Source organism: Bos mutus, chromosome 13 (assembly GCF_027580195.1).
Source record: "Bos mutus isolate GX-2022 chromosome 13, NWIPB_WYAK_1.1, whole genome shotgun sequence".
Lineage (NCBI taxonomy): Eukaryota > Metazoa > Chordata > Mammalia > Artiodactyla > Bovidae > Bos > Bos mutus.
The window spans coordinates 68,223,952-68,250,742 of NC_091629.1; the positions used below are offsets into that span (position 1 = coordinate 68,223,952).

The 26,791-nt window shown below is 46.4% G+C and overlaps 1 protein-coding gene and 1 long non-coding RNA gene across 3 annotated transcripts in view; one reads left to right on the forward strand and one right to left on the reverse strand.

Moving 5' to 3' along the window:
• Positions 1–13,540, reverse strand: LOC138990478 (uncharacterized). 2 transcript variants are annotated; one of them, XR_011466630.1, is made up of 3 exons: positions 11,739–13,540; positions 5,065–5,215; positions 1–3,784 (listed from the first exon to the last, which is right to left on the reverse strand). It is a non-coding gene; the product is annotated as an uncharacterized lncRNA (long non-coding RNA). The 2 variants fall into 2 exon arrangements; XR_011466631.1 differs by lacking the exon at positions 11,739–13,540 and adding an exon at positions 10,052–10,403.
• SEPHS1 (selenophosphate synthetase 1) overlaps positions 10,625–26,791 on the forward strand; it is a 26,979-nt gene continuing 10,812 nt past the window's right edge. Inside the window, exons 1-7 of the mRNA XM_070381942.1 lie at positions 10,625–10,865; positions 13,593–13,862; positions 19,796–19,899; positions 21,831–21,938; positions 22,609–22,763; positions 24,613–24,703; positions 26,588–26,687. Of these exons, the coding sequence (XP_070238043.1) occupies positions 13,670–13,862; positions 19,796–19,899; positions 21,831–21,938; positions 22,609–22,763; positions 24,613–24,703; positions 26,588–26,687 (751 nt within the window). The 5' untranslated portion in view covers positions 10,625–10,865; positions 13,593–13,669. The remainder of the gene's footprint in view (positions 10,866–13,592; positions 13,863–19,795; positions 19,900–21,830; positions 21,939–22,608; positions 22,764–24,612; positions 24,704–26,587; positions 26,688–26,791) is intronic.

Genomic DNA, 26,791 nt, shown 5'->3' on the forward strand with positions numbered 1-26,791 from the left:
ACAGAGCTCCTGTTTGAGTTCCCCGAGACATACAGCAAATTCCCATTGGCTCTCTATTTTACATAGGGCAATGTAAGCTTCCATGCTACTTTCTCCATCCATCTCACCCTCTCCTTCCTCCCCTAACCAGATGGAAGAATATTGAGATGAGTGTAACATCTGTTTTGTTTTAACATTTATTGAGCTTTCTTAGTTTTTTTTTTTTTTTCTTTTAATTTGGCTGCACCATGTGACTTGCAGGATCTTAGTTCCCCCATCGGGCATTGAACTCTCCACACAGCAGTGAAAACTGGCAATTCTAACCACTGGACCGCCAGGGAATCCCCTAGATCTTTCTTCAAATAAAATACCACAGGTAGAATTCTACTGTAGCCACCTCCTCAGACTTTCCTCCTCTCCCTTCCACAGGTCAGCGTATCTTGGATTTGGCATGACTCCTTCCATCCTTGTCTTTATGCATTTATCATATATACCTACTGTCGAGGGGGGAAAGAATCCGCCTGACAATGCAGACCCAGCAGAGGAAATAATCACCACCAACAACAAATCGTCAGGGGTGCTGACAATTCATTCACCTTAAAGGAATCACTGAACCTCCAGGCGGAAAAAGATCTTAAGGTTCATCCAGTCCAACCCCCTACATGTTGCTTGGACTGCCTGCTAAGCCTGGAAAAGGAAACATGCTGCTCACTCTCCTTGAAAGAAACGGTACCACCGCAGCCAGAGAACTGGCTCTGCTCAGAGCAGGTCAAGCCAAGGAGAGTCAAACCTGAACTTCATCCCAAGTCGGACACGGCCCCTGCATTCCAGTGAGGTACCCCGAGAGACTTAAACTAAAACTGATTTTTGTCTCTGGCATTATTTATTTATTATTCCTCCCTTGTATCCTGTCTGTCTAGTTTTTCGTCTAGAGGTCCTGAGTCCAGGGCCACTCCTGAGCCTGGGCCTGGGCTGCAGCACACAGCAAGTGCTGGACAAGGACAGGAACCCTCAGGTAGGAAGAACTCAATCAGTAATACTTTTCCCAAGTGGCCTCTGACCAGAGGAGATAATTAAGGAAGATGGTGTATTCGGGGGCGAAGGGCAAAGCTGGCCATGAATTAAATGTGGAGAACAGAGAATGTGAATAAATAGCTGCTCCTTTGCTGGTGGAACAATGAACTTCAGTTCACAGAGGGCTTGGTTCTGGAGCCAATTTTTTTTTATTTGGCCGCACGGGTCTTAGTTGTGGTATGCAAACTCTTAATTGCGTCATGTGGGACCTAGTTTCCTGACCAGGGATTGAACCCAAGCCCCCTGCATTGAGAGCACGGAGTCTTAGCCACTGGACCACCATGGAGCCAATTTTTATTTAAACAGTTCTGACAGCAGGAAATAGACAGTAAGCCTGAAACTTGTGTTCTCACAGACACATCCTCTCTACCTGTCTTCTCTGCTTCTTCCCCTCCTCACCTCTCCGTTTCCTCCTCCCCCACCAAATACTAGGGGGGATCAGGCATCTAACACTAATTGTTCATTACAATATGATCCCTCAAAGATGGTCTTAGCTGAGGGGGCGGGGCGGAGAACCAATTATATATAATTCAGAAAAAATGGGAAGAAATTCACCCTTTGTTTATTATGTTGCAGAATCAACCCCTGAAGGACAGGAAGCTAGAAATGGCTGGGTTAGGATCTCTGGCTAAAAGGCAAGAGCAGTTTTCTTCAATAGAAGTGGGAATGGAAGGGTCGAGGGAGGAGCTGCACAATGAATCTGGAGGGGCTGGCTCTCTGGGTCTCAGGATTTGAGGGAGGTGGGGAGTAGTCTATGCATTTTTGGAAATTGTGTGCAAAACCTCACTCATTTTAATGAGTGAAGGCAGGAAGACAGAGATGTGAAAACGTAACTGAAGAAAATAAACTGGCTTTCTCCCCCGTCACCCCTAGTTATCGCCCCTGTATCAAGAGACAAAGGGAAAACCTAATTAACTTTGTAACTTTTGCTACTCTCTGGGTGCAAACGATAAAATCTTCATTTTATATAGCACCAGATTAATCACTTTTGTGCTGAGGAAAAGGGGGATTCGCCAGGGATAACTCCACAGCACAGTGGGATTTGGGGGAATGTGGGTACATTTGGGGAAGTGCAAAGCCAGAATTTCAGAAAGCAAGATGGTGTTAGTTGTAGTTCAGTGGAGGGTACCCTGCTGGACCCACCACTCAGAGCCATGCACGGGGATACTGCAGAAAGCAGGTCTCGGGGGGAGCCCCAGGCTTGATTAGGGGAGGGGAGACCCTCCATTGAGCTTTCAGGGGACTTGCTAAATATCGCCCACTCCAAGGAGCTCCTTTCCTTTAGAAATAACCAATTCCGTGACCTAAGTGGGAAGCAAATCCAAAAAGAGCAGGTCTATATAAACACACCATTGATTCACTTTGCTGTACAGCAGACACTAACACAACATTGTAAAGCAACTGTACTCCAATAAAAGTTAAAGAAAAGTCACTCCTTCTGAAGTCAAACACCATGACTCAAATGTCATGTGATTTTTTTTCTTACCCAAAAAACTACCATAAAATCTTTTACTGAAGATTGTAAAAGACCCCTGAAGAAAATAATTGATGATTATTTGTAAGGACAGTAGCATTAATAAATTAATGGACTAATAATGCACTCCCTATAGTTCCACTTTTTCCTTCAAATTCTGTTCTCCCACAGCACTTGTCACCATATTACCCAGTTTGGGAATATGATAAAAGCTATTATCCTAGCTGGGAAGCTGACAGAAGCTAGGAACTCTCTTTCCAGAAATGCACAAGTAGATAGAATTTTCCACATCATTTCAGAAGGTTCATAGATCCCTGCTCCTCAAAAAAAAAAAAAAAAAAATCCCTGAGACCTTGACTTCACACTTGGCATTACAGCATTTCTCTGTCACTGATTGGGATCTTGACCTGTTCACAGTGTTCTACTGAGCACAGGGCCACAAAGCAGCAGCTGCTCGAAAGTAAGGCTTATTGTTGACCTGACTTTTTAGGCAAGAATGGTGAAATGAGAGAAATGATATTTAAAAATAAGAAGAAAGCATGTTTATGTCATGCAAGAAAAAAAAGATTGGCCTTTAAGCTGTTTCCCTGTTTTGAGGGGATTTGGATCACTGGGAACGTTCACAGTGTAAAAAAAGAGCCAGTTTCTCTTACACAGACAGGAATCTGGGGCCTTGCTATGTAGTCTCAAGTTGTTGTTCAGTTGCTACTTTGGAGAAGGAAATGGCAACCCACTCCAGTGTTCTTGCCTGGAGAATCCCAGGGACGGGGGAGCCTGGTGGGCTGCCGTCTATGGGGTCGCACAGAGTCGGACACAACTGAAGCCACTGAGCAGCAGCAGCAGCAGCAGCAACAGTTCAGTTGCTAAGTCGTGCCCAACACTTTTCTTCTCTGTGGACTGTAGCATGCCAGGCTTCCCTGTCCTTCACTATCTCCTAGAGCTTATTCAAATTCATGTCCATTGAGTCAGTGATGCACTCTAACCATCTTATCCTCTCTGCCCCCTTCTCCTGCACTCAATCTTTCCCAGCATCAGAGTCTTTTCTGATGAGTTTGTTCTTCACATCAGGTGGCCAAAGTATTGGAACTTCAGCTTTAGCATCAGTCCTTCCAGTAAATAGTTATGATTGATTTCCTTTAGGATTGACTAGTGTGATCTCCTTGCTGTCCAAGGGACTCTCAAGAGTCTTCTCAGCATCACAATTCGAAAGCATCAATTCTTTAGCACTCAGGCTTCTATGTGGTCCAGCTCTCATATCTGTACAGGACGACAGGAGTAAGCTTAGAGAGGGGCCTAAGGGGAGCAGAGTTGTTGTTGTTTAGTCGCTAAGTTGTGTCTGACTCTTTGTAACCCTGTAGACTCTAGCCCACCAGGCTCCTTCTGTCTATGGAATTTCCCAGGCAAGAATACTGGAATGGGTTGGCCTTTCCTTCTCCAGTGTATCTTCACAATCCAGGGACTGAACCCGAGTCTCCTGCATTGACAGGTGGATTCCTTACCACTGAGCCACCAGGGAAGCCCCAGGGGAAGTAGGGAGGGGCCCCAAAATATCAGGATGCAGCCTAAAATCTGCCTTAGGAATCATGCTCCTTTCTAGAATCCACCCCCCTAGGATGCTGGGTGTAGAGGGGCCAACAATGAGTGGTTCCAGGCACAGACTCCTAAATTGCTTTCCCACCTGGGCTGCCAAGACTCTATCTATCCTTTCTAGGCTCTGAACCTATTACCTCTGGCACTCTTGCCTCTGGATTTGAATTTCTGCCCTCCTCAACCCCCCATAGCAGCCTGCCTTCAGTAGGACTGTCATACTTGCCCTCGGGCCCTAAGCCCTGCTCGCAGAGAAGTCTAGGGCTGCAAAGACAGGTCTGCAGGCAGTGAAGGGCCTAGAAAGAAATCTCCTGTCATCTGCTGGGGAAGCAAATGACAGTTGAGTGCAGCAGTCCCCAACATTTTTGGCACCAAGGAATGGTTTTGTTAATGACTGTTTTTCCACGGATTGTGGGTGGGTGAAGGGGGATGGTTTCAGGATGACCCAAATGCATTACATTTATTGTGGACTCTATTTCTATTATTATTACATCAACTGCACCTCAGATCATCAGGCATTAGATCCCGGAGGTTGGGGACCCCTGGGAATCTTAAGTCCTGACCTGGATTGAGAGGGAAGAAGAGGGGAGAATGAGGAGTCCTTCCTAAAAAACCTGAGTGTACATAGCTCCTGTCAAGAGTGGAGGATAAGGGATAATATGTCAGGCACCTCTGTGGCTTCAACCATGGTCCGGCCAACTGCCAGCCTTTCAGTCAGGCCTCTTTGTGTGTGTAGATAACTCAGATGTATAATGCCCAACTTGGGGGAGGGGGCAGCTGCAGGAGAGTAAACCCATCCTGCTATTTCAGGGGGAGCATAGAAGTGGGCTCTGTTTCTCAGCCACTCAGTGAATGCCTACCTCTTTGAGTGTGGACTTGGGAGACAGACCCCCAGGTTCTAATCCAAGTTCTCTACTTTTCGCCATTGTAACTTTGGACAAGTTGCTTACCTTCTCTGGGTCTCAGTTTCCTCAAGTATAACATAGGGATGATAACAGTGCTGAGAAATGGAACGTGTCCTTTCATATCAACAAACAAAGGATGTCTCAGTCATCGGCAGCTGCAGCCCTCCGGTGTGAGCTGGCGAGCCCTGAAGAAACTCTGGAAAGAAAGAACACCTGCCGTTTAGTTTAGCCATCAGTCTGCAGCCACTCCCTACGGTGAGCCCTGAGGAAACTCAGGATGTGAAAAAACAGGATACTGGCCCCAGACAGCTGAGGTGCATGCAGAAGGAATGATTAAGTCCACACTCTTGTATCTTCCCATACATAGAAAAGCACTAAACTCCTTAACATGGGATGTCTGGTTTTCCTTTAATTAACAATAATCTTTTGACATTCAGACTACTTGCCCTTTGTTGCAAAGCTTCTATATAACCTGGCTGGCCCCCACCCCCTCACCTCTTGGAGCAGTTACCTCAGGGTTATTTGAGTTGCTGCCTCCAGGGCTTGAAGTCCTAAATATTCCTACCCAAGAAAACATAACTCCAAACTTTTAGGTTGTGAATATTTTTTAAGTTGACAGGATCCTGGTGTTACATTGGTCCATCCAAATAATCCAGGAAAATCTCACCACCACCCTCCCCAAAAAATCTTTAATTTAATCACCTCTGCAAAATCCCTTTTGCCAACCAAGATATGCTGCCTACCATAGGTAGCGTTCCCCCATGCATTGTCAGAGAACTCTTGAGAGAGAAGACTCTCAGAGAAGAGTCTTACAGGTTTAGTTCTTATTTGCCAGAAGAGGGGGATGTGGTGGTATAACAAAGAACTAGCACCTGATGAGATGCTATGTGGAGAAAGAAAAACTGAGCCTGGAGCCCTGCAAGTACGTGGCATGGTTGTATGGCTGAAGAATAGAAAGGGGATACCTTCTGGACATTATATTAGAGAGGACATTAGAAGCTGGGTTGTGAAGATTTTTTTTTTTAAACCATATTGAGTCTGAAATTTATCGGGAATGCATTTACTTGACCAATCCCATTACTTTAGACTGTGCTATAGTTTCTTTAAAACTTTAGGGACTTCCCTGGTGGCCCAATGGTTAGGAATCCACCTGCCAGTTCAGGGGACACAGGTTAGAGCCCTGGCCTGGGAAGATTCCACATGCTGCAAGGCAACTAAGCCCGTGTGCCACAACTACTGAGCCCAGGTTCTAGCATCCACAGGTTGCAACCACTGGAGCCCACTCACCTTAGAGCCCATGCTCCGCAACAAGAGAAGCCACCCCAATGAGAAGCCTGTGCCACAACTATAGAGGAGCCCCCGCTCCCCACAACTAAATTCCATGTGCAGCAACGAAGACCCAGCGCAGCCAAAATAAACAAATCAGAAAAACTTTCTCTGACACACTTTTTATCCTAAAGAATAATCCTCATAAATCACAGGTTTTATCTGTTATATCTTTCCAGTGTATGTCAAGATGTGTATATAAGATGTTCCTCCCCGTATCCTTAAAATCATCCACACACACCCATGAATGAATGCCATACTCTGAGAAACAGAGCCAGAGGCGTGGAAACCACCTAAAGGTTGGGAGCAGGGAAAGAACACGATCAGGTTTGCCTTGGATCAATACCATTCCCACGGCATTAATCGCTTTGAACTGAATGGAAATCAGTGAAAATGCCATACGTGAGACTTCTACAACAGTTGAGGGGAGAGACGAGAAATAAACAGAGAGACAGGGACTGTGGGAAGGGAGCGGAGGGTTTGGATATGAACAATATGAAGGTGGTAGAGCTGATGGATAACAGCACATGCAGAATGCCAGGGTTCTGGCATGTGCAGTTCAGCAGATAATCGTCTGTCCGCCAAGATGGCAAATAGAGGGGGAGTTGGTGGGGCGGGGAGGAGTGGGCAGGGTTGGAAGAGAAATAATTGCTTTGGTCTGGAACATGGTCAAAGTGTTTGTGGAACACTCGTGTAAGTACGGAAACGCCTGTGTCTGGGGCTCTGGACTGGGGCATTATCCAGAGCTGAGCGGTCCAGGAGAAACAGGCTGTGAGCCATCTGTGTCACTTTAAATGGTCAGATGACCACGTTAAAAAAAAAAAAAGGAAATGAATAATATATTTTATATAACCAAACATATCCATATCCCTAATATCCTATTTCACGGACTTCCCTGGTGGTCCAGTAGTTGAAAGTACGCCTTCCAAAGGAGGGGACTTGGGTTTGAGCTCTGGTCAGGGAACTGGGATGCCACATCGCAGCAGATGGGGCAACTAAGCCTGAGCATCACAACCAGATAGTGCCTCAACTAAGATCTGACACAGTCAAAATAAATCAATTGAAAGAAAAATCAGTTGTCCATTTATGTGTGGGTTTATTTCTGGACTCCATTTGGCTTCAAAAGAATATTCTATTTCAAGATGAATCAGTATAAAAATCATTGAGCTATTTTACATTTTTTGTTTGTTTTGTTTAAGTCTTCAAAATCCAGTGCATTTTCCACAGAGAGCACATTACATGTGGGACATTCCAAGCTCTCAAAAGGGACTATGAAGAGTAGTTATAGTATTTATTGGACAGCACGGCTCTAGAAGCACTTGCTGAAGGCAGGCCAGGGTGATCAAGCGCCTGGGTGATGGTGGAGGACAAGGACCCTGTTCAGACATTGAGGGTGATCAGATTTGCTGCTGCTGCTAAGTCGCTTCAGTCGTGTCCGACTCTATGTGACCCCACAGACGGCAGCCCAACAGGCTCCCCCGTCCCTGGAATTCTCCAGGCAAGAATACTGGAGTGGGTTGCCATTCCCCTCTCCAATGCATGAAAGTGAAAAGTGAAAGTGAAGTCGCTCAGTCGTGTCCAACTCTTAGCGACCCCGTGGACTGCAGCCTACCAGGCTCCTCCATCCATGGGATTCTCCAGGCAAGAGTACTGGAGTGGGGTGCCATTGCCTTCTCCGTCAGATTTGCTAGGACTGGATTTTACAAGGAAGTGCATGGATGGGTCCAGGAGGAAGTTCAGGAGACCCACTACAGGTTCGGCCAAGCAAAGAATCTTTGTCACAATTCCACCCATTACACCTGATAGATATCATCTTTGGGGTGGGGCTGGTAAATCCGTAGTTGTAACAAGCCTCCAGCAGGTAACATGACCCAGGAGAACCATCTGTTCAGTAGGAGCTGGTAGGACCTGCGACCACAGGGGGATGGTTCTCAACAGGATGTGACTCTGATGAACCCGCTGGGGAAGACTCATAGAAAGCTGATGGGGGGGAAGCACAGAGAGAGGCTTGTGTTTAGGGCAAAGGAAGGGAGGGATGAGAGATCTGGTGGATTATCTGACCCCGAGACATCAAGGCATCGTGGCTTATATTAAGAGTCCACAAACTCTGCTTGGCAGAATTTGACTCAAGGTGTGCTGGAGCTGCCGAAGGGCTCCAACCCCAGGGGCTGGGGAGGAAGGAGCGGTTTCTGAGAACGCTTGCCTCCCACACAAAGCAGGGATCAGCCTCAGCCTCGACCAGCCATTCAGGTCTGAAGCTCTGCCGGGCTCTGTCCAAGGTCTCTTTCATTTTTATTCCCCCTCTCCTCTCATTCCTGGTTAATCTCAACCCTTTCCCGGGCTTCAAACCCCATTTACATGCTGATGGTCCCCACATTTGCATCTCAAACTCAGAGTCCACCCCCACCCCAAGCGGCAGACCTCATTTTACCAATTGCCTTCTGCCTAGAATATCAGTTGAGCACCTATAATTTAACATTTCCAAACCTGAACTCACCTCAAACTTGTTTGCATGCTAATAGTTTCTGTTTCAACTAGTAGCCTCACTATTTACCCTGTTCCCCTCAAACCAGAAATCTGGGGGTCATCTTACACTTCTTCTGATAACACACTAAATCATCTGAAATTCTTTCCTAGGTCCGAATTCCTGCAGCTTTGGGTCAGGTGCCCTGGACTCTACGACTGACTTGCATAATTCCCTCTTCACTGTAGATGTGGCCCTGTCTTCCCTTCTGGCAGAGAGAGGATGTCCTCGCAAATGTGGTACAGCCTTCTTTTACAAGCTAAGCTTGTAAAAACCAAATCTGCCAAACTCTGCTGACTACGGCAGAAACACCAAACTCAGCATGAGACATGAATCTTCAGAGAGGGTCCTACTCACCTCTCTTGAGTAAGCCACCTTACCCTTAATCTCCCAAGATCTTTTTTTTTCAGTTGTTACTTTTTTTTTTTTTTTTTTGCTAAAAAGTAAACACACAATACCAAAATGCCTCGGACAACTCACAAAATCGATTTTAAAAGGGCGGAGATAAGAGGAATTAAGCGACATTCATCCCCCTTTCCAGATTCTGGACATCTGGAGTGCTGCCTGGGGAGTGCCTGCACGTGGGTTACCCCAGGCGATTCAGAGGCAAATCTAGGTTTGTCAACCAGTAGGTTATGACACTCTGACAAAACTCCAACACATCACATTAAAGAATCTAGGCTACTGTGTTCTTTCCTAACTTCCCGAAATGCTACGGAGAAAAGACCGCGAGGAGCCTGCAACAGCCCAGTCTCCTAGACTGCACCCAGATCAAAACCCTGGGGAACTGCCAAGCAGAAATTTTAAGAATGAAATAGGCATCTGCGTAGCCTACAAACCTGACAACAGAACCTACAGCAGTTAAAAAAACTGGTTAAAAAAACAAAAAACACTCCTGCTCCGAAATATATTTGGAAAATGCTGAACCACTCTAGAAAAGATTGGTCAGTTTCCAACTTCTCGGTTTCAAGGGAAGCACGAAAAGGCGTCGTAGGAAAGCATTTTACTTTATTGGCTTCAGCAACGTATTAGAAAGTTGAAAATCTGAAAAAAGTAATCTCAGAAGCTGAATCTCTCCCTTGGGTGTTCATTCAAACACATGCGGTACTAGGCTGCCATGTTGACTTGGACCTGTGGAGAGCAAACAATGTAACTGAGGAACCTTAATCTCTGACTTCCTACCAAACGCATGAAACGTTCAAGAAACTTCGCAGGACGTGTGCGTGTTCACCAAGGCTCGTGTGATCTCCCAAGCCAGGCTGAACAATAGAAGGGAGAGTCGTTATTAATCAAACGCGCCGTCTGTGTTTCTAAGTCTTTCGTCGCGGCAGAGGGGGCATTCCCTCTGCTCTCACCCGACTTTCAAATTGTCTCCGTGCTCATTGTCTGCTGGTAGGAACGACGGCAGCGCTCGGGGAGCAGGTACAGCGTCCCGCAGAACGCAGCACGGTTGAACCCCGCCAGGTTTTGGGAAACATTCCCGGCCCTTCCAGCGGGTCAAGGAAAAGGAGGTGGCCCGGGCGCCAAAGGCTGCTGCCAATGCAACTCGCAACTTTTGAAATCAATCCTTTTTGCATCGTGCAACGGATGCCACCGCTCCTCGGGCTTGCAACCCCCCACCCCTCCCCCGAGACCAATCATTGCCGCGCTCGGGCCTGCACATCGCCCCCGCCCCCTTTCCCGGGCCGCACGCAGCCACCGAGCCGCTCCGGCCGCGGCCCGCCGCCTCTTAAAGGGAGGGAGCCGGCCCTTAAAGGCCCCTCGCGCGCGGCGCACGGCGGAGCGCGGCGGCCCTGGTTCCCGGCAGGGGCCCGCCGAGGCAGGCCGAGCCCCCGCGGCGCCCAGGCGCGGGCCGGGGCCCTCCCGCCCTCCGCGCCGCCGCCGGGAGAGGCCTTTTTATTCAGGCGACGCTTAAGGGAGCCCGGCCGCGCCCGGTGCATTGTGGGAGCGGCGGAGTCCCGTTCGCGGGAGGAGGCGGAGGGCGCAAAGCGAACCGGTAAGCGCCTGGCTCGGGGAGGGGGGGCGAGACACCAGGCTTAAAGGGGAATATTCGTCCGCAGGCCCAGGGCGGCCGTGCGGATCCCCCCGCGGGCCGCCCGGGCGCGCCGGGAGCCGTGCACGACCGGCGCTCTGCAGCGCTGCCTGGAGAGGGGCCGAGCCAGGGCTTGGTGGGGCCGCTTTAAAAAAGAAGCACCGCCCGCGCCGCCGCCGCCGCCGCCGCCGCGGCCGCCGCGCGGGGCCGGGGAAGGAGGGAGGGAGGAGAGGGCGGGGGAGGAGTGGAGGGGGAGGGCGGCGGCGGCGACGCAGGGGTTAATTTTTTCGCCCGCCGACATTTTTTGTGCGGCGGCGGCCCGCGCGCGCGGCGAGAGAGCCCAGCCCGGTCCCCGGGGCGCGGCGCCTTCAGGCCCTCCCCGCCTCCCCCCCGCCCGCGCGCGCCCTCTCTTCGGCCCCGCGGGCGCCTCCTGACGCCTGGCGCCCCGGCCTGGCCGGCCCGCGAACCCGAAGACCCATCGCGGCTAGTGGGGCCGTGCGGGCCTCGCGCCCTCCCCGCGGCCTGGGCCGCGCGGTTCCCGCTGCCGCCGGGACAGAGAGCGGGCGGGCGGGCATGGCCCCGTCGGCTGCCCCGCTCCGCCTCCTCCTGGCCGCGCCGCACAAAGAATCCGGGCCCGGGTGGCCTTTAAAGGCGGCAGCCAGGGATTTAAGGTGTCCCCGAGCGCTGCCCTCCGCCGCCCCGACGTGTGCTTCCCGCTGGGCACGCGCCCCTTGCGCCCAAGTCGCCGCGTCCTCCCCGTTGTTTGTTTCCTGGGCTTGGGAACCTTGGGGAGGTAGGTACCGGGCCGGGGCTGCCCTCTTTCCTGCCCCCACTCACCGCGCTCCCCCGGCTCTGCGGCCCGCTTGGCGCCCTCGTTTGAAAAAATTAAAACGTGGCTGGGAAAGAAAGGGTTAACCGTTGCTTTAAATATTCATGTCATTGTTTTAAAGGTGTAAACAGGCGGCTTTGGGGTTCTAGTGGACTGCATATTATGCAACCCACCCCCCGCCCCGCCATTAATTTCACCTTTCTTCAGGGCCCCCCCCCCCATCTCCAAAAAAAGCAAGATTTTTTTTTTTTTTGGATTGAGATTTGTGTGATCTACGTCCCTCATTCTATTTGGAAATTTGAAACTCCTGAGTGCCTTCTGGGCTTAAGGTGTTTTAAACTTTTTGCCGTTAAAAATCTTGGAAGATTTAAAAGGAAGCTAGTCTCCTGAGTTCCAGATTCCCCTCCCCGCCTTTATTTTTGGATAGGGATTGGAGGTAGGAAAATAACTGGATGCCTCGTGAGTTGGATTTTTTTCTGACCCTGGTAGGAGTGAGGCGGTGTTAAGTGCGAGGCATTTGGTGAGGAAAGGACTGTTGTTTTTGTTGCAAACCCTTCCAAGTCAAAGTGCTGTTGGACTTTCCCAGCTGTAAAATGGCTTCAGAATTCCCATGTCTGTAACTTGATTAGCCTCGCGCCCTCCTTTTGCACAGGTGTTTTCTTGGACTGTCGGAAGGTTCACTGCTTTACAGTTGTAGGTTTCAAACCAAAATCATTGCTCACCCCAAACATGGTTTTGTAAAGACAGTTTGGATGACTGCCTGAACTCAGGCTTTGTGAGATTTATTTTAAATGAGTGATGTGCTTCCCAAGGGATCGAAAACTCTATAAATGGGAATTATGTTCTTAAACATGAATTTTATAGGGGAAACTGACCTTAAAACTTGGGGTGTCTGTTATTCTGTGCCCAATAAAGCATCAGTCTGAAAGTTTATAAACCCCGGGAGCGCAGGAAAGGTTTTCATTTAGCCCCAAGGCTTCAAACTTAGAAAGATTTGTTCCAGAAACTTCCAGTGGTAACCCAAACTATAAATGCTAGTGATTTAGTACAGTTTATCACTATAGATCTGCAATGAAACAGTAAGGAGTAGTAGTATACTTTGTCAATGATGTGTGTTTACTAGTTAGTTGGGCAGCATTTGCTTTCTAGGAAATAGCACTGAATTAAAACATCAGAGAACTAACTTTCCACTGCTCTGTTGTAGAAAATGAACCTTGCTGTGTTAAAACAGCCATTCCAGATTTCAAATTGTGTTCTTTAGACAGGCTTCCTATAGTTTTGGATCATTTTGTGTACTTCTGACTTGGAATCAAAATCTATTTTTCTAAAATCGAATTTAGCATCATAAAGAATTTCATCAAATCCATATCCATCAACTTCCATTTCACCAAAAATGCCTGTTAGGTATTTTATTTTTCTTTTAGATAGCAAAAGGTCTTCCTGAAAAGTCACGTTAGCCAGGGCATCTCATTTCTAAACCATAGTACTTCCTGGTTGATAGGTGAAGTGACTCGTTTTCCTGTAATGCCATCAGCTAGAAGAACGTTTGGGACTTTTTGCTCAAGATGGCACTGTGTCCTGTAAGCCAGCTGGCCCATAGTTCTGTCTTCTTGGTGCCCCTCGCAGCCACAATTATAACAACACAGATGCAGAACATGTCTCTAATGGTACAGTCACTTTTTAAGACTTACCTGGCTTGTACATCACTGTGTCAAACCATTCTGGTCCCAGATGGCTGTTTTCCTATCGTCTTGGTGATTTCAGCCCACTTCATGTTTACTTTTCACTGTCATACATTCACTTGATTCTTGCCAAGTACTGGTGAGAACTCAATGGTGTCTTTATGTTTTGGTGCTACCCAGGTGGATCTATAAAGAAACCAGCTGCGTAGGAGAAGGAGGGGAGGAGCCCGGCCGTGAGGTGTGTGGGCCCAAGAACCATGTCTGCACGGGAGTCCTTTAACCCGGAAAGTTATGAATTGGACAAGAGTTTCCGGTTAACCAGATTCACTGAACTGAAGGGCACTGGCTGCAAAGTGCCCCAAGATGTCCTGCAGAAATTGCTGGAGTCCTTACAGGAGAACCACTTCCAAGAAGATGAGCAGTTTCTTGGAGCAGTTATGCCAAGACTTGGTACGTGAACCACTGTTTTCTTTCATATTTCCCGAGTAGAGCATCTTGGATGCATTGTTAGTGAGTCAAAAACCGGAGTTCTCTTTTCCCATGTTGCCTTTAAAAAAAAAAAAAAATTCTGCAAGAAGGATTCAGAGCAAAGCAGTGGTAACTTACCTTATAACTTATTTGGAGGAACTACGTGAAAAGCATCAAGAAATGTGCTCTAACCATTTTTAAACTTTAAAGTATATGAGACAACTGTTAACAGTAAAGGTATTTTTTATTCAATCAGATTAGAAAAGATAGTGGTTCTGCATCCTTGTACAGGACTGGGAGAACAGTGACTGGGTTGGGAGGAACTCAGGGCTCCTCTGCAATAGGCATCACTAGAAAAGTTCCCATGGGAGGAAGGAGAAGAAAAGTGCTCCAGACATAGAAGGCGGGAGCACTGGACTGGGTCTGTACTTGACCCCAGCTTGACATCTGGACTTGAGAGCTGTGTTTCCTTGATCCAGTTCCGGATGTACTTAGTGATTTACCCTTCCCCAAACATTGAGCTCAGAAAGAAAGTCTCAGCTGCAGGGATGTCTGTTAGCTTCTGTGTGTGCTTTGTTCAGTATGTGATGCAAGACTTGTGATCACTTTGCCTTTTGAGTGTTAGTTGTATATTTTAGGAGCTTGTGGATGTTTTGTAATTACAGTGTGTGACTTGGTTAGATTTCCTGCATAAGGTTTTAATTGCCTTTCTTTTTGCCTATATATTATCACACTCTATCTCATAACATTGGTTTTGAACCCAGGGTACTCCTTTCTTTCCTGATTGTATAAAGCAGAGTTGCTTTGGGTGGGAGAGAGGAAAACTCACTTCCTGCACTCTCAGGGCCTGTAAGGGCTCGTAGGAGCTCAATTAGAAAACTTCTCTTGGGAATTCCCTGGGGATCCTTGGCTAAGACTTTGAGCTTCCAATGCAAGGAGTCCGTGTTCAGTCCCTGGTCAGGGAACTAGATCCCATATGCCACAACTAAGACCCGGTGTAGCCAAATAAATTATAGAAAAAGAAAACCGTCTTCATCTATCTAAAGTCTCAGTGTGGAAAAATAACATGTGAATGAGGTGGAGTGGATGTCAGCTTCCTTGTCAAGGAATGAGAATATACTGAGAAAATCGTTAGATAACTTTGGGCACCAACAAATGCAGTAAAAACCTCATGGATGGGACTTCTCTGATGGTCCAGTGGTTAAGAATCCCCCTTGCAATGCAGGAGACAAAGGTTCGGTCCCTGGTGGGTGAACTAAGATTCCACATGCCTCGGATCAACTAAGCCTGCAGCCTACAGTTACTGAGCTGGTGCACTCTCGAGCCCGTGTGCCGCAGGTACTGAAGCCCATGAGCTCTGGAGTCCATGCACCGCAGCTAGAGAGTCTGTGCACTGCAGCAAAAGATCCTGCGTGATGCAGTGAAGATTCTGAGTGCCGCAGTTAAGACCCAACACAACCAAATAAATAATTAAATTAAAAACAACAGCAGCAACTTTATGGATAAAGCAGTAATTCCCTTCTGTAACTGCCCTCGTTGACTTATTGAGCACTCAGGCAGTTGGTCCTTCCAGCAGCCCTGTGGTGCTCAGGAAAGCTGGGTAGCCTGTTTCCTGTCATTTGGTGGGGGTCAGAACTTGAAATCCACATTTTTCCATTCCTCTGCTCGCCATACTGCTTGTCATCTGATTTTTCAGTCCAGACATGTTTGTGGGGAAAGAAGCTGCATCAGCTGTAACTCAGCAATGACAGCAAGGGAACAGGCCAGGAGAAAGAGATAATAAGTGTTACTCTGTACACTCTTGTTAACCCTCCTGAGCCTCAGTTTCCCCATCTGTAATATGGGCTAATAATACCTGTTGTTTGCAACTGAGTACCAGAAATTATCTGTGTATGTATGTGTACCATATCTGCACCCACATACATAATACATACATGTTTTTATGTATAAGGTATGTATGTATACACATAAGTCTGTTGATGTGTTTTTAAATTTTTTCTAAAAGTGTCGTATTTTTGGCATTCTAAGGATAAGCCATAACAGTTGTTAAAGATACGTGTTTATTGTATCTGACGAACTGTTATGATAAGTATGTCTTGGAAGTTGGTACATGTGGCACTTCCATGGTGGTCCAATGGCTAAGACTCTGCCCAGGTTTGATCCCTGCTCCGGGAGAAGGCAATGGCACCCCACTCCAGTACTCTTGCCTGGAAAATCCCATGGACGGAGGAGCCTGGCAGGCTGCAGTCCGTGGGGTCGCTAAGAGTCGGACACGACTGAGCGACTTCACTTTCACTTTTCACTTTCATGCATTGGAGAAGGAAATGGCAACCCACTCCAGTGTTCTTGCCTGGAGAATCCCAGGGGTGGGGGAGCCTGGTGGGCTGCCGTCTATGGGGTCGCACAGAGTCGGACACGACTGAAGTGACTTAGCAGCAGCAGCAGGGAACTAGATCCCATGTATGGCAACTAAGACCCAGCTCAGCCAAATAAATAATTTTTTCAAAATTCTTAAAAAAAAAACCACTTGGTACATCTGTTGCTGATGCATAAGCTTTGTCACATGTTGACAGCTGCTGGCTAAGGAGGGAGTTTGATGATTTAGGTTTTTTTTTTTAATTTATTTTTAATTTTTTGCTGGATGGTTTCAGTCTTGCTGAAACCTTCTAGAATTCCCCTTCAGCCACTGATTAAGCACACCCTGCTCTGTATTTGAGGCTTCCTCCACTCTGGCATCTTCCTTTATTTCCACCTACGCTGTGCCTCTGTCCTCTCTCATATTTGATACACTCGTTTTCAAATCCCATGGCCTAACCTAGGCTCACCCTCTCTGTCTTCTATTCTTGAAATTTGATAGGGGATTTGTAAACCACTCACTACAGACTAGTGCTGTCCCAAAGAAAAATGAGATGAGCCCGCTGTGTCATTTAGATTTTTCTACTACAGGTAGTTCCATTAAAAAAACAAAAAAAGAATCAGGGACTTCCCTGGTGGTCCAGTAGCTAAAACTTCTTGATCCTAATGCAGGCGGCCTGGGTTTGATCCCTGATTGAGGAATTAGATCCCACATGCCACAACTAAGCATTCACATTCTGCGACAGAAGATCCTGATGCTAAACTTAAGACCACCCAGCACAGTCATATAAGTAAATAAATAGTTTTAAAAAATAGTTCAGTTCAGTCGCTCAGGCATGTCCGATTCTTTGCGACCCCATGAATCACAGCACTCCAGGCCTCCCTGTCCATCACCAACTCCCAGAGTTCACTCAAGCTCATGTCCATCGAGTTGGTGATGCCATTCAGCCATCTCATCCTCTGTCGTCCCCTTCTCCTCCTACCCCCAATCCCTCCCAGCATCAGGGTCTTTTCCATTGAGTCAGCTCTTTGAATCAGGTGGCCAAAGTATTGGAGTTTCAGCTTCAGCATCAGTCCCTCCAATGAATACCTAGGACTGATCTCCTTCAGGATGGACTGGTTGGATCTCCTTGCAGTCCAAGGGACTTTCAAGAGTCTTCTCCAACACCACAGTTCAAAAGCATCAATTCTTCTACACTCAGCCTTCTTCACAGTCCAACTCTCACATCCATACATGACCACAGGAAAAACCATAGCCTTGACTAGATGGACCTTTGTTGGTAAAGTAATATCTCTGCTTTTCAATATACTATCTAGGTTGGTCATAACTCCTTCCGAGCAGTAAACGTCTTTTAATTTCATGGCTGCAGTCACCATCTGCAGTGATTTTGGAACCCCCAAAAATAAAGTCTGACACTATTTCCACTGTTTCCCCATCTATTTCCCATGAAGTGATGGGACCAGATGCCGTGATCTTCGTTTTCTGAATGTTGAGCTTTAAGCCAACTTTTTCACTCTCCACTTTCACTTTCATCAAGAGGCTTTTGAGTTCCTCTTCACTTTCTGCCATAAGGGTGGTGTCATCTGCATATCTGAGGTTATTGATATTTCTCCCGGCAATCTTGATTCCAGCTTGTGCTTCTTCCAGCCCAGCGTTTCTCATGAGCTACTCTGCACATAAGTTAAATAAGAAGGGTGACAATGTACAGCCTTGATGAACTCCTTTTCCTATTTGGAACCAGTCTGTTGTTCCATGTCCAGTTCAGGTGAATTTAATTCTACTATATTTTAACTTTATATGTAAAAATGTCATTTGGATGCATAATTAATGTAAAACACTGCTAAGGAGATGCTAGCTGAGATTTTTCTCAGGTCCAAGTGTTTAAAACTGAGTGTGTGTTTTACACTTGGCAGCGCGTGTCACTCTGAAATTGCCATATCTTACCATGTGTGGCTGGCAGTTCCCATGTGGACAGCGCTAGACCCTCCTAAGCATGCAGTGGTGTCCTCGTGGAGAGAGGATATGTGGGTGATGGGAGCTTCTTGTCAGCCCCAGGAGTGTGCTCAGGAGTCACGGTCACACTCTCTGATGCTGGATAGAGAGAGAGAAATTAACTGCTCTACAAATCAAGATTGAATTCAAGTTTAAGATTCCCATGTTGGGAAATATTTAAAGCTAACTTTCAGCAACTCTTTTTTAGTGTCTCTTTCTATAGACCTGTAGTTTATATGGAAACCTAAAAGGGAACCTTCCCTCTTTTCCAAAGTGAATAGTAATGTATTTGGAATACCCAGTTGTTGGAATGATCAGTTTCAGGAGAATCATGTGAGTTTAATTGTGGTTCTTGCCTTGTTTCCACTTGAGTGCTGCAGAGTATCATTAGTGGGCATTTTTGTGCACATGCATCGAATGAGATGAACTGTTGCACACTTCCTGATCGCTGGTAATGAGTGTTCCATGGTCACAAATTTGTGAGGCTTGCCATTCTGAAAGAAAACCTTCTGTTCCCTAACTGGATCTTCCACCAAGAGTTTCTGCTTTGCCATCTAGGGTGGTAATAAAAAAATCAGCCTGCCATCACAGAGTGATGTTTTACTAAAGTTGATTTTATTTCTGTATTAGTAATAATGGATCAGACCTTGACAGACTGCCCCTGGGACTCAGCCTGTCTGCGGGGGCAATTGTGAAAGCTCACAGGTAGTCCTCTCTGTGGGATTTGGGTGTGATTTATTCTTGTTTCATTTAGGATTCTGGGTGAATCTACCTGCCTCCTTTTGTACTTCCTCCTGATTTGTCCTTTGCCCATTGTGTTGCAAAGTCGAAATGCTTCCTAAGGGCTGGGGGGTGTCCCCTTGAGAGATGTGTTGGGAAAGCACATAGTGTTTGCATTACAAGTGATTTTTTTTTTTTTTTTTGAGAAATATGACCTACAGTAACTAGTCTTGATGTTTCTAAACCAATTTCAGGAAAGGGAATAATCTCTAAATAGCCCATCAAGTGTAAGACCCCGTGGGCACCACAGTGCTTATGCGTGTGCTTGATTAGAGTTGATGAATACTTGTTCTAGCTTTGTCCTTTTTGGGTCATTTTTTACTAAAATGTGGAATAGCATTTTATATGTGTAAAATATTTTACAGATTTTCTGTTAGAAAAACAGAATGATACCCAAAGATGTACTCTTGGCTAACTATGGAGAAGACAACCGAAGTTCCTTCTGTGCTGTTCTCATCTTTACGGAAATTCTCTGTGGTGCCAATCACATGATAACAGTAAAAGAAAGGAAAATTTCTCTTCAAGGCATCATTAGAGTCTCAAAATAGTACCATGTTGAAGTTGAGTCTTCACACCTAACAAATTGTCTTCTCGTTTGCTATCTAAGCTGGTTTTGTTTTGCATTTATTTCGGTTATACTTCTTGATAGGAAGCACATTGCTTTGTTGGCAGTGAGTAGTGTTCCATAAGAGTCCTGTGCAAAACCCCTCCTGTCAGAACACTGAAGGTACAAAATGACCCCACTCTCCTGTTGACTTCTGGATGATGGTGACTCCCATCTTTGCAGGCATCGGGATGGACACCTGTGTCATTCCTCTGAGGCACGGCGGCCTTTCCTTGGTTCAAACCACAGATTACATTTATCCCATCGTTGATGACCCTTACATGATGGTGAGTTTGACCCTACGTACTTTTACATCTGGAATTGCTTACTCATTGGGTTTGGAGTGGTGGCTGGGTTTTGTACTTGTGTGTGTGTGTTTTTGTTTTTGTTCTGTACAGACTGTTGTTACTCCTCCCACCATGACTCTGCCATTGAGGGTCTGACTTGATTGCTCCCTTGCTCACACTTGGTACCGTGCGTGAGGCAGGCAGAGCGGATGTGGGGTGTCCCCTGCTGCTCTCGTACCTGTGCACGTCTTTCTGCCAAAGCACCTTTTCAGTGTGTCTATGGAATGATGTGTTTCTAGTTTTCTTCTTTTGTTTCCTTGTCCATGTTTTTCTTTGACATTTGTAAACTCCACTTTCCTGTGTTTCACTATCCTCTGTAATAGGACAGATCCTGCATGTTTTTGTCCAGAAATAGAGAGCTTAGCATCTCAACACAATGAACTTAACCATTGATCCTGATTCTGGTCATGCCTCTCTCCATGTCTGTATTCCATAGGGTAACCCATGGGTCTCCCTGCTGATCACGCTCTGCTCAGATACCCCCACCTGCTCATTGTGGGGTTGCTGCCAGCAGCCCCTCCATCTACCCAGCTGGACCCTTCCTTGCACCCTGGCAGCTGGGAGGAGCCAATGAAGAGATTGGGAACATCTTATCCGTAGGAAGTGCCAAAGGCCCCTCCTGGTGCCAGGGGCACTGGGAACGAGGCGAGGAGGGAGTGTTCACCACTCAGGTCCCAAGACAAGCACATGGGCTCCCAGAAACCTGTCTCCTGCCCACACAGCCAGCTGTCTCTCCTCTAAAGCAGTGCTCCCATGCATGCCATACCTCTGGTGTCCTATCTGACTTGGGGCCCAGGTGGCTGGAACCAGAATGCATCCTCTCCCAGCATCTTGCGGAAGGACCTGAGAGCCTAGCACAGAGGGAGCAGCACACCTCTGCAGCCTGGCCTGTGGTTGGCACCTCCCAGCATGCCAACCACACTGCCCCTGTTGCCTCGTGAGTGAGTCACAGGAGGTGATCCAGCTCCCTGCCAACCTGCCCAGAAGTTGTAAGACAACATAACAATAAACCAGCAATGAAATGGCCACTGGAAGTGATATAGTAACTTGCAGTTTGATTACTCTTATGTCAAAAGAAAAGTTTGTCATTTTCTCCTTTGCTGTTTAGAGAAAGGCAACTTTAAAAATTTTTTTCAATCTCCGTCGGCAGTAGAAAATCTTTTATTTTTTATAAGTAATTATTAATATTAATAATTGTTAAAATAACCAGAAATTATTTTTTATTTTCCACCTTTCTATTGAGTACTAGTTCAAAGTTCCTCAATAAAACTATATAGTTTACTAGGAATTGCCTCCCTTTTTCTTAGAAAACAATCTGGTTTCAGGGCTAGGTGTTGTTCATTTCTTCTATTTTTTTTTTAACCAAGATGATTTTCCTGTTTATCTCATACAACTTTGGAAAGGAGTCCAAAAATTTCTCCGAGTACATAAAACCCATCTTCTCTGTAACCAGTAAAAGTTGGCCCTTTTTAAGAATCTGTTCAGGATAAGTGACTGTTTCCACATTTTCTTTAAGATGTTTGTTCCCCAGCATTTCCACTCTGGCTCCTCTGTAACCATCTGCACCATGCCCACTTCTCTCCACCATCTCCCTGCTCTGGGTTCTGCACCTAAATAAATGGCAGCTTTCTCCTGATGTTTTAGAATGGTGAAGAACATGGAAATGCTGCGTGCTGCATGGAGGAGAGGTGGTGGCAGGAACGTCTGAGCTTGGTTCTGTGGTGGAGGAAAGGCAGCGAGTGTGTGAAGCACAGCTGCTGAGGCCCACATCCTGGAAAGTCCCCTCCCGGGTGCCTCTGGGCAGCTGAGCTCTCTGTGCCTGCCCCGGAAAGTCCCCTGGGGTCCCCGCTCATGTCTCCCTTCTCTTCCAGGGCAGGATAGCCTGTGCCAACGTCCTCAGTGACCTCTACGCCATGGGGGTCACGGAGTGCGACAACATGCTGATGCTCCTTGGAGTCAGTAATAAAATGACGGACAGGGTGAGTAGGAGCCTTCCAGCCTAGGCTGTGGCACCGAGGCCGTCACCCTTCCCTTTGGTCACTGGCTGGTGACATAGACAGTGGTGGGGTCGGGGTGTCCCACTGCTCACCTGGAGCATCTGTGGCCTCCCTGCCTGACCTGTTCTTTGACTCAGAGGTGAATTCCTGTTTAGATTATTTTTGACAGGTAATTGGTTTCATCCCCACGCCCTGCCATAGTTCGCCCTGCGCATAAGAATTGAGCGTTCAGTGGGCTCTTGTCTGCCCCCACAAGGTGCTCTTGGGCCTCTGCTTGGACACAGCCATCTGGGGCAGACGTGGGGGTGCACGTGAGCTGGTCTTGGGTGGTTGAGGACCGTGTAGAGAGCCCATTCAGATGCAGGCAGCCCTGCACACCCAGCCCATTTCCAGAGTTCACTTCTGTTGTCCAAGCTCCATTCACATTGTAACCTGCAGCCTCTTCCAACTTGTGATAAAAGGGCTACAGAGTGAGCTGTTACTCACTCTGTAACAAAAGTGAGCTCTTTCTGTTACTCCCTTCCCCTTCTGGAAACTCTGGTTTTATGATCTTTTCTGGTTTATGATCTTTTCATAGCTGTAAGTGTATAGACTCTCTTTTCCAGGTCTTCAGCTGAATGATGTGACTTTTAATTTTCCTTTTAAACCCTAGGAAAGGGATAAAGTGATACCCCTAATTATACAGGGTTTTAAAGATGCAGCAGAGGAGGCAGGAACGTCTGTAACGGGCGGCCAAACAGTGCTAAACCCCTGGATTGTTTTAGGAGGTGTGGCTACGACTGTCTGCCAGCCCAACGAGTTTATCATGTAAGTCTTTTTTTTGTTTCATGTCACCTGGCCTGGTTCGCTCCCCACAATTTCACATAACATAAAATTCAGTTTTTTTAAAGTATACAGTGTATTGGTTTTTAGTATTCATAGACTTATATAACCGTCACCACTGTCCAATTCCAGAACATTTTCATCTCCTCAAAAAGAAACCTCGTACTCATAGCAGCTACTACTAACTCCCTCCTCCCCCATTCCCTAAAATCCACAAATCTACTTCTGGTCTCATGGATTTGCCTGTTTGGGGCATTTCATATAGATGGAACTGTGCAACAAGTGATGTTTTATGTCCGGCTTCTTTCACCTAGCATGTTTGCAGGGCTCATCGTGTTGCACGTGTGCTGGTGCTTCATTCCTGTTTATGGCTGAATAACAAACACTCCGTGGTATGGGCAGACCGCAGTGTGTCCACCCATTCATAGGCCACAGGCCTCTGGGCTATTTCCCCCTGTTGCGAGTGATGCTGCTGTGAACGTTCGTGTGCAAGTTTCCTGTGTGGACATAGGTATCAAAAAGACAGTGAACAAGTCTTGGTGAGGATGTGGCGACACCGCAGACCGTGTCCATGGCTGTGGGGAATGTAAAATGGTGCGGCTGGTTTTGTTCCTCAGGTTCAGTAGTCACCACATGACCCAGTAATTCTTAGATATCTGCGCCTGGGAACTGGAATGTATGTCCACACAGAAAGCTTGCACATGAATGTTTATAGCAGCATCACCCGCTTCTTTACTGTTGTTTTTTTTGTTGTTGTTGTTTTTGATAATAGCTGTCTTAGTGGGTGTGAGATGATACCTCAGTGGGTTTTGATTTGCATCTCCCTGATGGCTAATGCTAAGAGCATCTTTTCATGTGCCTTCAGGCCATTGCCACGTCTTTGGAGAAGTTTCTCTCTTAACACAAGTTGTCACTTTTCATGTTTGAGAAAACCTTATTAAGAAAAATTAAGAAAAGTATTAAAATCTTATTAAGAAAACCACCTTGCCCTGTTCTCTGAAGGAATCAGAAGCTCCATTTGGGGAGTGGGTTTTGTGAGCGGGTGCCGGGTCCACGTGTTTCACAATTCCAGAAGCGTGAAAGGGTGTGCCTGCGGGTTTTTAACCCACCTGGATGATTGTTGTCCACTGTCGGGGGACCAGACGACTGTGTGGACAGTTCCTTGAACCAGGACAAGAAAGACATGAGTGCTAGTCATGAGGGTACTTAGTGAGACAGGAGTTTTGTTCGGGGGCGCAGTCTTTGTGTTTTTAGGGGTGCCTTTTTTTTTTTGGTATTTGCCTTCTGTCTTTAAGACAGGGCCCAACCAGGGATCCTGGGTACCAAGGAAACTTACTGGTCATAACTGTGAATTTGACACACTGATGGTAAAATTACCAAAACAGACCCATAATGGAACAGCCTGAGAAAGCCCACCTGTGTCTCTGCTATATAAGTGATTGTAAAAAAGAAAGAACAGTGTTTGTTTCAGAAGTCTTGTTGCCTCAGAACCCTGGTGGGTCTGTGTTGAAAAGTACAGAGCATGACTGAATCAGGGCCTGATGTCTTTGAAGTCTAAGCAGTTTGCCTTTTTGGGAAACTAGTAAGTCATCGTCCTGAGTGTTGAAGTCGTGGCCTCTCCACTTTTCATTTAATGCTTCGTTTTGTTCATTCGTCGCCCCAGCAGTAAATGGTAAAGCTCTGCTGCCAGTACATGGCAGTAGTTGGCTTAAATATGAGTAAGTGACCGCAAACACACTTGGTTTTACTAGCCTTTGCTTTCTTTTGTTTAACCGATGGTGAGCTTATCTCCTTGGTTAATTTGATGAGAAACTGCCAGTGTTCTCTTCTTCAGGCCAGATAATGCAGTGCCAGGTGACGTGCTTGTCCTGACAAAACCTTTGGGGACGCAAGTGGCCGTGGCTGTGCACCAGTGGCTGGATATTGTAAGTGACCTTCACCTTCCGGTGTCAGCAGTGTGTCTTCTCAAATGAGCTCTTGAGGACTCCCCTGGTGGTCCCGTTGCTAAGACTCCATGCTCCCAGTGTAGGGGGCCCTGGGTTCGATCCCTGGTCAGGGAACCTGATCCCACATGCCCCAACTAGAGGTGCTGCATGGTGCAACTAAAGATCTCATGTACTGCAACTAAGACCTGGCCAGGCAAGTAAATACATATATATTAAAAAAAAAAATTTTTTTTTTTGATGCACTCTTCTAGTTGTAGTACCAGAGAGTATAGTGTCAATCTAGACCTTACAGAAATCCTGGGAGTTGTCCCTATTCTTTTATTAAATCCAAGTTTCATGTATCGAGTGCTTAAAGTTCAGAAGTACTCCATAAAGAGAATTTGGCAAACAGTTGAGTTTATCTGTTCATTAGTTAATGAGCTGGCTATATCTTATCATTGAAAATTAATACATAAGAGAATGTGTGCAAAGTTTGATATTTGAGGTATAAATAAGGCCAGGCTTATTGACAATTTCGTCATGAGTGTTTTGGTCATTTCTGGTTGCTTGTTTTATCTTTTTAAGCTAATTAGTGAATCAGAACATTTTGATAAATAATCATCTTATGGAGAAAGCATCTAGAATATAAAGATACTTATCCTGAGTCACTTTCTACTGCAGTATGATCAATCATTCTTCCTTTAAGACTTTCTTCATTGCTGTAGCAACTCAAAAATGAATGACTGTGGTATATTCTCACATATCTCACTGCTTTCAATTTCTGCAATTGACATCTGAAACCACTAGTCCTGAGAAACAATTGAAAAAGAGTAATTTTATGTTACTCATCAATCAGATAGATCTTAATTTGACACACAGCAGAGAGAATCTCTAAGGAGGCCGTATTCTTTAGATATTTTTCCCTTCTTATTCAGCAATGATGGGGACATTTCCCATCTAGTATGATTACTTGTCAATCAGACCACAGGACTTTGCTTTTTACCAATTTCTTAAAGGTGCTCAGAACTGGAAAAAAGCAAGTTTCAAAGACTAAGTAACAGAGTGATACCCTTTCATAAAGGTCAGAAGCAACCAAAGAGTATTGTTTGGGCGTCTGTATGTATGAGGATACTGCTTTTCAAAAGGCGGGAAAATGACAAGTATAAAATTCAAAATCGTTGTTACCTCTTGGGGAGAGCTGAGGGGCAGGGAATAAGGGAGGTACACAGATAGATTTCCATTGGGCGGTAGATTATTGAGTGTTGCTAAAAATGAGTGAATTCATGAATGCTGGCCATTAATGTACCATGACTGTATGTCGTGAACCCAGCATCGTGACGCTAGGCTCTTTGACTATCAGACTGGGGAAGAAGAGGGAAGACAGTGGCGTTTCAGAGGATGTGCTGTGTGGTCACCCTCAATGTCATCGGAGCCAATGCTAAGTTGAAGTTCTTTCCCATTCATTTGTCCCTCAAGAGGACTTGCTCTCAGAATTCAGGGAGAGTCAGTAAGAATATTAACACAGTTAACACGAAAACATGAAAATTGTGAGCCATCAGTTTACGAGGGGAGATGAAGAGGAGAACCTAAGGACATTCACAACTATCCTGCTGGTTTCACGTTTCCACTAAACTGCAGTGTTGGAATACAGAGGTGCAGCTGAGAGCAGAGAAGATGCCGTGATAGTAACGTCTAGCGGACACCTAAAATAATAATCACGGGGGTTGGGGGAGTGGGGAGTTAGAAAACTTAATTTTGTGTGCAGAATTAGATAAGTAAAACTCCTCAAGATGACTAAGGAAAAAATAGGCTGTTTCAGTGGTTAGAAACAAAGATTGATCACATTTTTTCTCTTTGCTCCCTCATCTGTGTTCCTGTCATCAGCCTGAGAAGTGGAATAAAATCAAGCTAGTGGTCACCCAGGAGGATGTGGAGCTGGCATACCAGGAGGCGATGATGAACATGGCTAGGCTCAACAGGACAGGTACGGCTGGGCCGGGTCAGCAAGCTTTCTGAGACGCAGGAAGGGAGCTCTTTCAGGCTTTGTGGGCCACGGTCTCAGTTGCACTGATTTTTTTTCTCCTCATG